The 14,078-nt window shown below is 36.0% G+C and overlaps 1 protein-coding gene and 1 non-coding gene across 4 annotated transcripts in view; both read left to right on the top strand.

The window, feature by feature from the left end:
• Window positions 1–14,078, top strand: part of COL4A5 (collagen type IV alpha 5 chain) — a 214,511-nt gene that overhangs the window by 174,087 nt on the left and 26,346 nt on the right. For all 3 annotated transcript variants that reach the window (XR_009050252.1, XM_057717836.1, XM_057717835.1), the window contains 3 exons: window positions 9,792–9,918; window positions 12,710–12,790; window positions 13,445–13,543. Coding sequence is in view for 2 of the 3 variants with exons in the window: in XM_057717836.1 (XP_057573819.1) it covers window positions 9,792–9,918; window positions 12,710–12,790; window positions 13,445–13,543 (307 nt within the window). In the remaining variant the exon portion in view is untranslated. The remainder of the gene's footprint in view (window positions 1–9,791; window positions 9,919–12,709; window positions 12,791–13,444; window positions 13,544–14,078) is intronic.
• Window positions 6,008–6,218, top strand: LOC130842809 (small nucleolar RNA U3). The gene has a single exon (XR_009050583.1). It is a non-coding gene; the product is annotated as a small nucleolar RNA U3 (small nucleolar RNA).

Genomic DNA, 14,078 nt, shown 5'->3' with positions numbered 1-14,078 from the left:
TCATTACTTTGTCAGTAAAATAGAGATAAGAATTATATAGCCTATTGCACAGTTATTGTGAGGCTTCAATTAGATTTAAAAAAAACACTTTGTAGATCATAAAGCACTCTATACATAATATAGAGATGTGAGATGTGAGAGCTGAACTAGATAGTATCTAAGGTTTCTATAACTCTTAAACTTAATGACTGTATTCTTTTAATGTGGCATAATGTTTCTAACCTCCATTAATCCTTCTTAAAATCTAATCATTCTACAGACTCAGAGCAATCCCTGTCATAATCCCAGATAGCTTCTTTGCTGAAATTGACAAGCAGAAAATCTTAGAAGAAAACATGATATATCTTCATGACCTTGGATTAGAGTAATTATTTCTTAGATATGACACCAAAAACACAAGCAAGCAAAGAAAAAATAAATAAGTTGAACCACATTAAAATTTTGTGCTACAAATGGTAGTATCAAGAAAGTGAAAAGACAGCCCACAGAAAGGGAGAAATATTTGCAAATATATATCAGGTAAGAGATTTGTATCCAGAATACATAAAAAAAAACTCTTATAATTCAATAAGAAAGCAAATAGACCAATTTTTAAGTAGGCAAAAGTCAATTGGACCTCACAGACCTATACAGAACATTCCATCCCAGAACAGCAGAGTATACATTTTTTCAAGTGCACAAGAAACATTCTTCAGAATAAGGCATATGTTAGACCACAAAATAAGTGTTAATAAATTTTAAAAGATTGGAACCATACAAAGTATCTTTTTCAATTACAATAGAATGTAAACATCAAAAGGAAAACTGGAAAATTCACAAATGTGTAGAAATTAAAGAATATACTCTTAACAACCAGTGGGACAAAGATGAGGACACAAGGGAAATTAGAAAATATCTTGATGCAAGCAGAAAAGAAAACACAGCATACCAAAACTTATAGGATCCAGCAAAAGCAATGCTAAGAGGGAAATTTATAGTGTAAACACTTGCACTGAAGGAGAAAGATCCTAAATCAACAATTTAGCTTCACCCCTTTAGGAACTAGAAAAAGAAGAAGAAACTCAACCCAAAGCTGGCAGAAGGAAGGAAATAATAAAGATTAAAGCAGCAATAAATACAGCAGAGATTAAAAACAATAGAGAAAATCAGTAAAACCAAGAGTTGGTTCTTTTGAAAAGATGAACAGAATTGAAAAACCTTTAGCTAGGTTGGCTTAAGAGAAAAAGAGAGAAGACTCAAATTGCTAAAATTAGAAATGAAAGAGGGTGCATCACCACCAACTTTATAGAAGTAAAAAGTATTATGAGAGTATTATGAACAAGTGTACAACAACAAATTGGATAACTTTGAAATGGACAAATTCCTAAAAACACAAAATTTACCAAGACTGAATCATAGTAAATAGATTTTCTGAATAGACCCATAATTACTAAGGATAGTAGCTTCTTTGAGTGGTAAAGGATACCACAGGGCCCATTATCTTATAAACTTAGTTCATATTATTTTCCTCCAAGTTCATCACCTTACACATACTCATTGAATCCCATATACCATGTTTTGGTCTGCTCAGGCAGCTTTGAGCCATTATTTATCAATTTGTCCCTGTTAGCTTAAAATGTCAGCACCTGGGAGAGGTAAGTAGCATGCAAACTTGAAGATCTTATTTTATACTCTGTTTCCTATATCACTTAGCAAAATGTTAAATAAGAGTATCTCTGCATCCACTCTTTAAATTTCTATCATTAGTGTTTACTAACTAAAGAAGAACCTATGTATGACTTGGTTCATGGTGTCTTTAATCTCCAAATATAAATTGAACTGTTAAAAAATGTAATAATTATGTGGGAACCACAGCTTGCAACTGATTGGACTACAAATTGCAATACTCTTCTTGCCATAAATCAGGGTATGGTTTCTACCCTTTCTCACCAGATATTTTCAACTCACTGTCCTGTTTTTTTTTTTTTTTCTACTGGCAGTGCTTCTTCAGTTTTATAGTGGAACACAATAACAAACAGTGTCAGCTTTTTCACCAACTTTGATGTCTTCCATTCTGTATATCGAGGTCAGCCTGATATTTTATTCTGGGTCTTAGGTTATAGCATGGAATAGAAGTGAGATTCTATTATTAAGAGATATAGAGAATGACTATTTTCCAAATACTCTTAGATAACCAATTTGCATTTTAACAGCAAAAAAGATATCAACTTGACTCCTATTTCTCCATGGACTGCCTGTTATACAACACAGTGACCTTGGAAGCAGTTGTAGTTTCAAGCTTGTTGAAAAAGCATTCTAGCCTTACAGTGTTACTGTATTTGTTAGGTAGTTTCACAATGTTAAATTTGGCTCATTAGGGATGATATATTCCATTTTCAGTTATATCCGATCTCCCAACAAATAAAAGTCTAGAACCAGACAGCATCATTGGTGAGTTCTACCAAACATTTAAAGAATTAATACCAATCTTTCTCAAGCTCTTCCAAAAAAATTGAAGAGAAAGGAATGCTTCCAAATTCATTTTATGAGGTGACCATTACCCTGATACCAAAACCAGACGAGGATGCCACAAGAAGAGAAAATTACAGCCAATATTACTGATAAACATAAGATGAAAAAAATCCTCAATAAAATATTAGCAAACCAAACTCCAATATATTAAAAGCATCATACACCATGATCTAGGGGAATTTATTCTAGAGGTGCAAGGATGGCTCAACATCTGCAAGTCAAACAAAGTGAAGGATAAAAATCATATGATCGGCTCACTCCCTCTTGCAAGAGCACGGAATTACAAGTAACTGCTGAACAATCATCAACAGAAAGAAACTGGAACTCACCAAAAAAGACACTCCACATCCAGAGACAAAGGAGAAGCCACAATGAAACGGTAGGAGGGGCGCAATCGCGTTAAAATCAAATCCCATAAATGCTGGGTGGGTGACTCACAAACTGGAGAACAGTTATACTGCAGAAGTCCATCCACTAAAGTGAGGGTTCAGAGCCCTGCATCAGGCTTCCCAACCTGGGAGTCTAGCAACAGGAGGAGAAATCCCCAGAGAATCAGACTCTGAAAGCCAGCGGGATTTGATTGCAGGACCTCCACAGGACTGGGGGAAACAGAGACTGCACTCTTGGAGGGCATACAAAAAAATGTGCTCACCAGGACCCAGGGGGAAGGAGCAGTGACCCCATAGGAGACTGAACCAGACCTACCTGCTGGTGTTGGGGGGTTGCCTGCAGAGGTGGGGGGCAGCTGTGGCTCACGGAGGAGACAGGGGCACTGGGGGCAGGGGTTCTGGGAAGTGCTCATTGGTGTGAGCCCTCCCAGAGTCTGCCATTAGCCCCACCAAAGAGCCTGGAAGCTCCAGTGCTAGGTAGCCTCAGGCCAAACAACAAACAAGGTGTGAACACAGCCCCACCCAATAGCAGACAAAAAGATTAAAGTCTTACTGAGCTCCAACCACCCAGCCCTACCCACCATCAGTCCCTCCTATCAGGAAGCATGCAAGAGCCTCCTAGATAGCTTCCTCCACAAGAGGGCAGACAGCAGTATCAAGCAGTACCAGCAGTATTTCGTCTTGTGGAACTGAAAACCACAGCCACAGAAAGACAGAGAGAATGAAAAAGCAGAGGACTTTGTACCAGATGAAGGGACAGGATAAAACCCCAGAAAAACGACTAAATGAAGATGAGATAGGCACCCTTCCAGAAAAAGAATTCAGAATAATGTTAGTGAGGATGATCCAGGACTTTGAAAAAAGACTGGATGCAAAGATCAAAAAGTTTACCAAAGACCTAGAAGAATTAAAGAGCAAACAAACAGAGATATGCAACACCATAACTGAAATGAAAAATACACTAGAAGGAACCAATAGCAGATTAACTGAGGCAGAAGGGCGAATAAGTGACCTGGAAGACAGAATGGTGATCATCACTGATGCAGAAAAGAATAAAGAAAAAAGAATGAAAAGAACTGAAGACAGCCTAAGAGACCTCTGGGACAATGTTAAATGCACCAACATTCGCATTGTAGGGGTCCCAGAAGGAGACGAGAGAGAAAGGACCCGAGAAAATCTTGGGAGAGATTCTAGTTGAAAACTTCTCTAACATGGGAAAGGAAATAGCTACCCAAGTCCAGGAAGTGCAGAGAGTCCCAGGCAGGATAAACCCAAGGAGAAACACGCCAAGACATATAGGAGTCAAATTGACAAAAATTAAAGACAGAGAAAAGTTATTAAAAGCAACAAGGGAAAAACGACAAATAACATGCAAGGGAACTCCCATGAGGGTAGCAGCTGATTTCTCCGCAGAAACTCTGCAAGCCCGAAGGGAGTGGCATTATATATTTAAAGTGATGAAAGGGACGAACCTACAACCAAGAATACTCTACCCAGCAAGGATCTCATCCAGATTTGATGGAGAAATCAAAAGCTTTCCAGACAAGCAACAGCTAAGAGAATTCAGCCCCACCAAACCAGCCCTACAACAAACGCTAAAGGGACTTCTCTAAGCGGGAAACATAAGAGAAGAAAAGGACCTACAGAAACAAAAACAAAGCAATTAAGAAAATGGTAATAGGAACATACATCTCGATAATTACCTTGAATGTAAATGGACTAAATGCACCAACCAAAAGACACAGACTGGCTGAATGGATACAAAAACAAGACCCATATATATGCTGTCTCCAAGAGACCCACTTCAGACCTAGGGACCCATACAGACTGAAAGTGAGGGGATGGAAAAAGATATTCCATGCAAATGGAAATCAAAAGAAAGCTGGAATAGCAACATCAGATAAAATAGACTTTAAGAAATGTTACAAGAGACAAGAAAGGACATTACATAAAGATCAAGGGATCCACCCAAGAAGAAGAGATAACAATTATAAATACATATGCACCCTATATAGGAACACCTCAGTATATAAGGCAAATGCTAACAACTATGAAAGAAGAAATGCAAGGCAGAAATAGAGACACAGGTGTAGAGAACAAACACATGGACACCAAGTGGGGAAAGTGGGGAGGGTTGGGGGGGATTGAATTGGGAGATTGGGATACCAAATTGTACACTCTAAATATATGCTGTTTATTGTCTGTTAACTGTATCTCAATAAAAGTTCTTAAAACAAAACAAAATCATATAATCATCACAATAGATGCAGACAAGCATTTGACAAAATTCAACTACATATGAAAAAACCCTAAACAAAGTGGGCATAGAGGGAAAATACCTCAGCATAATAAAGGCAATACATGATAAGCCCACAGCTGACATCATACTCAGTGGTGAAAAGTTGAAAGCTTTTCTTCTAAGATTAAGAACGAGCAAGGTTGCCCACCCTCGCCACTTTTATTCAACATAGCACTGGAAGTCCTAGCCAGAGCAGTTAGGCAAGGAAAAGAAAGAAGAAGCAATCAAATCAGAAGGGAAGAAGTAAAACTGTTATTATTTGCAAATGACATGATATTATATATTTTAAAAACCCTAAAGACCACACCAAGAAACTGTTAAAACTAATAAACAAATTCAGTCAATTTGCAGGATACCAAGTCAATATTAAAAAAATCTGTTGTATTTCTATATGCCAATAACAAGCTAGCAGAAAGAAAAATTAAGAAAACCATTCCATTTACAATTGCATCAAAAAGAGTAAAATATCTAGGAATAAATTTAACCAAGGGAACTGTACACTGAAAACTGCAAGACATTGATGAAAGAAATTGAAGAAGACACAAATAAAAGGAAAGATATTCCATGCTCATGGATTGGAAGAATTAATATTTTTTAAATGTCCATACTACCAAAGCAATCTACAGATTCAATGCAATCCCTATAAAATTCCAATGTCATTTTTCACAAAATAGAACAATCTTAAAATTTGTATGGAATCATAAAAGACCCCAAGTAGCCAAAGCAACAGAAAAAAGGGCAAAGCTGGAGGCATCACACTCCCTGATTTCAAGCTATATTTCAATGCTCTAGTAATCAAAACAGTTTGAAGACTATACTTTCAGGGATCATTTCTATAGTTTGTTACTAGAGAAGTTTCTCTGAATGTGTAGAGCACCCAAAGCCACAAGGAGGAGGCACAGCGTTCTCTCCTGAGTGTGAAGTTGGCTCTTGGTGTTGCTTTTGCAGCTGCCACTAGCCATTGATGCTTGTTCTTCTCTTCCTTTGGGAGAGTAAGAGGGAGAGAATGTTGTCAGAGTTAAAAAACAGTATGGTAGTCACACAAAAACAGACACATAGATCAATAGAACAGAATAGAGATCCCAGAAATAAACCTAAGCATGTATAGTCAGTTAATGTATAACAAAGAAGCCAAGACTATACAATGGGGAAGGGACAGTCTCTTCAATAAATGGTGTTGGGAAAATTGGACAGCCATATGCAAAAAAAAAAAAAAATGAAATTGGACCACTATCTTATACCATACACTAAAATCAGCTCAAAGTGGATCAAAGATATGAACATAAGACCTGAGACCGTAAAACTTCTAAAAGAAAACACAAGTGGTAAACTCAACATTGGTCTTGGCAATAAGTTTTTGAACTGAACACCAAAGCAAAGGCAACAAAAACAAACAAAAAATAAACTAGTGGGACTACATCAAAATACTTCTGCACAGGAAAGGAAACCAACAAAATGAAAAGGCAACCTACTAAATGGGAGAAAATATTTGCAAATTATATATCTGATTAGGGGTTAATATCTAAAATATATAAAGAACTTGTATAACTCAATAACAAAAAAACAATCTAATTAAGAAATGAGCAGAGAACCTGAATAGACATTTTTCCAAAGAAGACATACATATGGCCAACAGGTACATGAAAAGGTTCTCAGTATCACTAATCATCAGGAAAATGCAAATCAAACTCATAATGAGATATCACCTTACACCTTTTTGAATGGCTATTATCAAAAAAAAACAAAAAATAACAAGTGTTGGCAAAGATGTGGACAAAAGGAACCCTAGTGCACTGTTGGTGGGACTGTAAATTGGTTCAGCCACTATGGAAAACAGTATCCAGGTGCCTCAAAAAATTAAAAATAGAAGTATTGTATGATCCAGCAGTTCCCTTTCTGGGTATTTATCCAAAGAAACGAAAACACCAGCTGGAAAAGATATATGCACCCCTATGTTCATTGCAGCATTATTTACAGTAGCCAAGCTATGGAAGCAACCTAAAGGTCCACTGATGAATGAATGAATAAAGAAGTGGTGTATAAAAAGGAATGAAATCTTGCCATTTGTGATAACATTCATGGACCTGAAGGGTATTATGCTAAGTGAAATAAGTCAGAGAATAACAAATACCATATGATGTCATTTGTATGTGGAATCTAAAAACTAAACAAAATCAAAACAAAAACCAAGCTCATGGATACAGCAAATATGTTGGTGGTTGCCAGAGGCAGGGGAGGGTGGGGGTGGGTGAAATAGATGAAGGGGGTTAAAAAGTATAAACTTCTAGCAATAAAATAAGTAAGTCATGAGGATGTACTATACTGCTTGGTGACTATAGTTAATAATATTTATTGTGTATTGAAAATTGCTTAAAATTTTCATCACTTTTCATCACAAGAACAAAATTTTTGTAACTGTGTATGGTGATGAGTATTAACTAGACTTACTATGGTGATCGTTTCATAATATATACTAATATCAAATCGTTATGTTGTATACCTGAAACTAATATATGTCAGTTATATCTAAATTAGAAAAAGAATTATATCAAGGCTTGAAATTAGAATAAATACAGATATTTGTGGTTTAAGTGGCCAGATTGTTGATTTTCTGAGTACTCTCTTCTTTTTCATATCTTCTTATCTCTTTTTTAAATATAAATTTTATTTATTTATTTATTTATTTATTTATTTATTTATTTATTTATTTATTTATATTGGCTGCGTCGGGTCTTCATTGCTCCGTGCAGGCTTTCTCTAGTTGCGGCAAGTGGGGTTACTCTTCGTTGCTGTGTGTGGGCTTCTCAGTGCGGTGGCTTCTCTTGATGCGGAGCACAGACTCTAGGTGCCTGGGCTTCACTACTTGGGGCTCGTGGGCTCTAGAGCTCAGGCTCAGTAGTTGAGGTGCGTGTGCTTAGTAGCTCCATGGCATGTGGGATCTTCCCCGACCAGGGTTTGAACCCGTGTTCCTTGCACTGGCAGGTGGATTTTTAACCACTGTGCCACGAGGGAAGTCCCTTGCTTATCTCTTTTGAAGCTCATTATTTTTTCTGCAAGTGTATGAATAATAAAAACTTAGATGAAACTAGCAAATTGTAGTACTTTTCAGAAGTCCTAGTGAAATATTTACTTTCTTTTTTACAGTTTACTTGGTTTGAAGGAATCGGGCCATAGGGTGGTAAGAGGAACTGTATCAGGGAACAAGTACTGGTCGTAATTACAATTTAGGGTTGTTTGTAGATTTTAACATACTTCATTATAAATAATCAGAAGTTTGTCTACTGCATTTCATGTTTACCATTAGCAGAATAATGGAATTTTCTTCTTTTTTTAAATTTTGATATATAAATGTCATTGGTTCATGAATAACAAGAAGAATTATTATAGTTTATTCAATGCTTTTCTGTGTAAATAACTAAGATGGAACCAGTTCAATCCAATATTTTGATTGTATACCTAGTCTGTGTGTAAAAATGTGCTAGATGTTTGATTTATAAGGGTTTGGACAAAAATACACATATTCCAAGCCCAAGATTGTTAATTGTTTTTTAAGAAAGGGGTGTAGGGAGAGAAGTTATTAGTTTAAAAAGCTTTTACCATAGTGCAGAAACACTTGAGTCACAAACAGATGATCTTATTCACCTAGACAGGCATAAGCACTAAATGAAAAAGGAAGTATTCAGCAGGTGATGTTGAACACTTTGTTGGACAGGTCACGGTCCTCATAAGCAGAGCAGTGAACACTGTGGTAGATTTAGTGTTATGACATATATGTTCATTGTTGTTGGGAAAAACTTGCTTTGATTGTGAAAATGGGTATGAATTATTCTAAGGCTTTACTAGAAGAAAACAGTGCAAAAGTCCTTTGAGCAAAAGTAGTTACATATGAGTTATCTCTGACCCCAAAGAAGTTTTCATTGTAGTTGAAGAGTCAGGACACACATATGTGAAACCATTATAAACACAATGGAATAAGAACCTACCCTAAATTTTTAGGGTAGACGCTCTGTCCTGGAAGTCTTCATAGAGGAAATCAGATTTAAGATGTCCATTGAGAAACTGATAGACTTCTTCATGTTAAGATGAAATTTCCCTTTTACAATAGAACCTACTGTAATTATTGTTTGACGTTTATTGTAAGAAGTGAATTTCATTGTAGCACGCTAGGAACGATAATCACAGGTTCTGAAATCAAATTTAGATTCCACCACTTATTAGCTGCATCACCATCAAATGGGAATAATAATAGTATCTTTCTTATAGAGTTGTTAGGATTAATGAAAGTAATGCATCTATGTATCATGGGAATAGCATGAGCTCTGGAATCTGACAGACCTTGGGTCAAATCTCAGTTCTGCTACTTACCAGAGACTTTAGGCACTTGCGTCCTTCAAGATTCAGTTTTCTTATTTATAAATGGAGATGATAAAGGCTAACCCAAAGGGCCGTTGTGATGATTAAATGAAACAATTTATGTAAAGCACTTAGTAGAGTGCCTGACATACAGTAAAAGCTCTGTGAATAATTTTATGTTGTTATACAGTCTAAGTCATGTAGAGACTTCAGTATTATCTTTTTATTCATGTTTTTAGGGTGAACCTGGTCTGCCTGGATACCCAGGGAACCCTGGTATCAAAGGTGCTACGGGAGATACTGGTTTGCCTGGATTACCAGGGACCCCTGGAACAAAAGGACAACCAGGCCTTCCTGGATTCCCTGGTAATATTAATTTTCTTAAATGCTTCCTTTTCTCCTTATCTACTCTAACCCATGTCACAAAGCAACTTCTTATTTGACAGACTTCTGTTCTATTTCTCAATCAGATACTGACCAGCAAAGCAATCTCAAACTTTTTTTTTTGCCCAGATTTCTTTCTATATAAAATGAAAATGGGCCTTACCAACACAGCAAGACAATATCCTGTGGGCAGAGAGACCATTCGGTGGAGCATTTTTGAGTCTTTGACTGCTAGCCACAAGTCAGTTAAGAGGCCTTACTATTTTTGTAGGTGATAACGTACGCTGTCAAGCCCTAACCTTCTGCTGATTCCCTTAGAATGTTGTACTCAGGCACGCAGTGGGTAGCTGTTGGTAGAACATTTATACAGTTCATTCAAATGATAAGCACTGAGTCATGCAAGCAAAGGTACTTAGCACTGTAGTCAAGTAGGTGGTCTAAACTCGATTGTTACAGTACCTTCTCTGTTTATGCTTGTATTTATTTATTTTTTGTTTGTTTTTTGGATTGCGCAGTGGCATGAATAGAGTGGGCCTTTGGTTATCTTTTCCTTAACCTTTGTTATTAAAGTATAGCATACATACAGTAAAATGTACAAGACAATAGATGAGTTTTTAACTATATATATATAACTATAACTGTAACTATATATAACTATATATATATCCACGTACCCACCACAAATATCAAGATATAAAACAGTTCCCTTACCCCATGAAGTTTACCTATGCCCCTTCACAGTGACCCCCCCCCCCCGCAGGTAACTACTACTATAACTTCTATCACTATCAGTTAATTTTACCTGTTTTTGAAATTCACATAAGTGGAATCATACAGTATATATCTTTGTGTCTAGCTTCTTTCAGTCATCATCATGTATGTTAGATTTATTTATCTTGTTGCCTGTCAGCAGTTTTTTTTTTATCATTGCTCCATAATATTCCGTTGAAGAAATAAACTGTAATCAATTACCCATTCTCTTCTTGATGGACCTTTCGGTTGTTTCCAGTTTGGGACTATTAAGAAAAAAAAATGCTATTAATATTCTTTGACATGTCTTTTGGGTGACATAAGTACTCATTTCTCTTACACAAAAACTTAGTGATAGAACTGATGAATCATAGGGTAGGTGTACATTTAACTTTAGTAGATGGTGCCAGTTTTCCAAAGTGGTTTTACACATTACGGTCCCACCTGCGATGCCTGAATGTCCGTGGATGGCTCCTGGTGGCTTGTCATGATCATACAGTGGTTAGTATTTTGTGTTGTGAAATGTCCAGTTGCCTGTATCCTCACCTCACCCAATATTGTTAGTCTTTTTAATTTTAGCAATTCTGATGGGTATATAGAGGTATCTCAATGAAGTTTTAATTTACATTTTCCTAATGAATGGCCACATTAAACACCTTTTCATATACTTATTGGCCATTTGGGTAGCATCTTTATGAAGTGCCTGTTCCATTTTGCTCTTATTTAATGAGTTGTTTGTCTTTTTTCTTATCGATTCAAAGCAGTTCTTTATATATTCTGGATACAAGTCCTTTGTCAGATACATTTATTACAGATAGATTCTTTCTGTCTCAAATTTGTTTCACTCTCTTAATGCTGTCATATAATGTTAATAAAGTGCAATTTCTTACTCTTCTTTCATAGTGCTTTTTGTGTCCTATTCAAAAAATATTTGCCTGCTCAGATGTATGGAAATGTTCTAATTTTTTCTGCAACTTCCAATGTTTAAGGTTTTATATTTAGGTTTATGATCTATCTCAAATAAAAATAGTATTATGGTGTGATTAGGGGTCAAGTTTCATTTTTTTCATGCAGATGTCCAGTTGCTCCACACTATTTTTTTTTATTTTAAAGAAACTGAGTTCTTTTCCTCTTCTGCTCATCAAAAGACAACATTAAGAAAATGAATAGGGAAACTACAGACTAGGAGAAAATACTTGCAAAACATATATCTCATAAATGACTGATATCTGGGATATATAAAGAACTTCTACAACTCAATAATAACAAGATATGCAATCCATTTTTTTAAATGGGAAAAACTTGGAACATATGTTTCACAAAAGAAGATACACAGATGTTCAATAAACACATGCAAAAGTGGTCGATATCATTAACCGTCAGAGAAATGCAAATTAAAAACACAATGAAGTAGCACATTTCTACTAGAACGTGTTTTTAAAACAACTGGTATCACCATATGTTGTACAAGCATCTGGAGCACCTGGAGTTCCCAAATATTGTAGTTTGTTTGTTTATAAATCACAGCATATACCTGTTCTCTGACTCAGCAGTTTCACTTCTAAGTATTTAGCCAAGATAAATTGACTTATGTCTACAAAAATACCAGTGCAGAGATATTCATAGCATCATTACTCATGATAGCTAAGTAGACCAGGTTTCCATAAATAAAATAGATATTCATGATAGCTAAAACCTGACATCAACCGAAATGTCCAACAGTAAATGAGTGGATTTTCAAAAATTTGGTATATCCATACAATGGAATCCTACCAATTAATTCTACCAGTATAATATGGTGGTAATTGTTTTTATTATGAATGTATAATTATGTCAGCCTCTGGATAAATCAGTTTAAAACTTAAAATTATTCTTAAATCATCAAGCAAACATCAGCATCTTTTTGGGTTTTCTTTCTATTCTTCACTGTTTCTGTGCTAACGCTCTAAATTGTAAATTTGAATTATAGCTCTCAAAGCAGTGCAGTTTTTCTTTTATCATTAAGTTGAGCTTTTTCCTCTAGGAACCCCAGGCCTTCCTGGACCAAAAGGTATTAATGGTCCTCCTGGGAACCCTGGCCTTCCAGGAGAACCTGGCCCTGTAGGTAAGAATGAAAAATAAGGGTTTGCTGTTCTGTAAAACTGAGGCTTTATTCATTTTCGGAAAGTCACATCATTTTTGGGAGCTGTGAACATTTTCAAGACAAAGTAACATGGTGATCATTCACTTAGTACTACCTGTTAGGTACGAAGTGAACAATTCTTAATAAAAGTTGCTTAAGATTATTATTATGGGACCTTAGTTTTGGGGCTCATTTTTTCCACGGAGAGTTATTTCAAATATCCTATAATAGTAGATAGAATCTCTGATTATTTTAGAATGGCAAGGTGTAGTTTTCTTTGTTTACTGAATTCTAAAGCAAATCACTTATTTTGGCCCCATACGAGGCCCATAATTCACCCTGCTTCTGCCCCCCCCCCAACCCCGAACACACACACCTTGCTTTCTTGTATATTCTAAAGGTAGATTAAAATGAGAAAGTGAAAGATTTTGAATACTGAGTGAATGATAAAGCAGTTCCTTAATCTCATTGTCCTTTATTTCTTTTCCACAAGATTTCATGATTCGAAGGAGTGTCCCAGAGACACTTTGTGTCTTTTGGGTAGAACTATTTGAAACTAAAATGGAAAGAACTGGGAATATGGAAGGAAAAGGGAATTGGGAAGGTAGGTGTAACCTGCTGTACTCTGTTCTTCAGGTGGTGGAGGTCGTCCTGGGCCTCCAGGGCCTCCAGGTGAAAAAGGCAAACCAGGTCAAGATGGTATTCCTGGACCAGCTGGACAGAAGGGTGAACCAGGTGCTATATTTTTTTATTGTCCTTAATTTTCTAATTTCTTCTTTGTCTGTTTTAACTTTTGCCCTTTTTTACCCATTGTGAAATTATATCTTCTTTCTTACCCTCTAAGCTACCACATACTTTTCCCTTCCTAATTACCTTCTTCTACTCCATCCTGAGACTATTATCTCACATTTATTGATCAAGTTGCCTTCCCCTATGAAAAACTCCTTATCCTTTCTTGCTCAATTTTTCATGTCAAGAAGTTACCTAGGTTTTTTTAACTACTCTGGATGACCTCCTTTCACTATGCAATCTCTATTCCATATATATATATACACACATATCTTCATACGATACGAGTATTTAAAGATATATTTAACACTCACCACAAATAGAAAATAAGTTTATATAATTTTCTCATGTTAGAATTGTAGTTCCATGTTGGAAATAAGTCTTCTCCATGTTTCATATAATACATATTACAGCACATACTAAAAACCTAAATGATCCAAAAATAATTTGTCCTTGTTTCAGTTATTATTATTTATTTGAG

Source organism: Hippopotamus amphibius, chromosome X (assembly GCF_030028045.1).
Source record: "Hippopotamus amphibius kiboko isolate mHipAmp2 chromosome X, mHipAmp2.hap2, whole genome shotgun sequence".
Classification (NCBI taxonomy): Eukaryota; Metazoa; Chordata; class Mammalia; order Artiodactyla; family Hippopotamidae; genus Hippopotamus; species Hippopotamus amphibius.
Note: the sequence above shows the minus strand (reverse complement) of the source record. Positions and strands in the feature narration are given on the sequence as shown.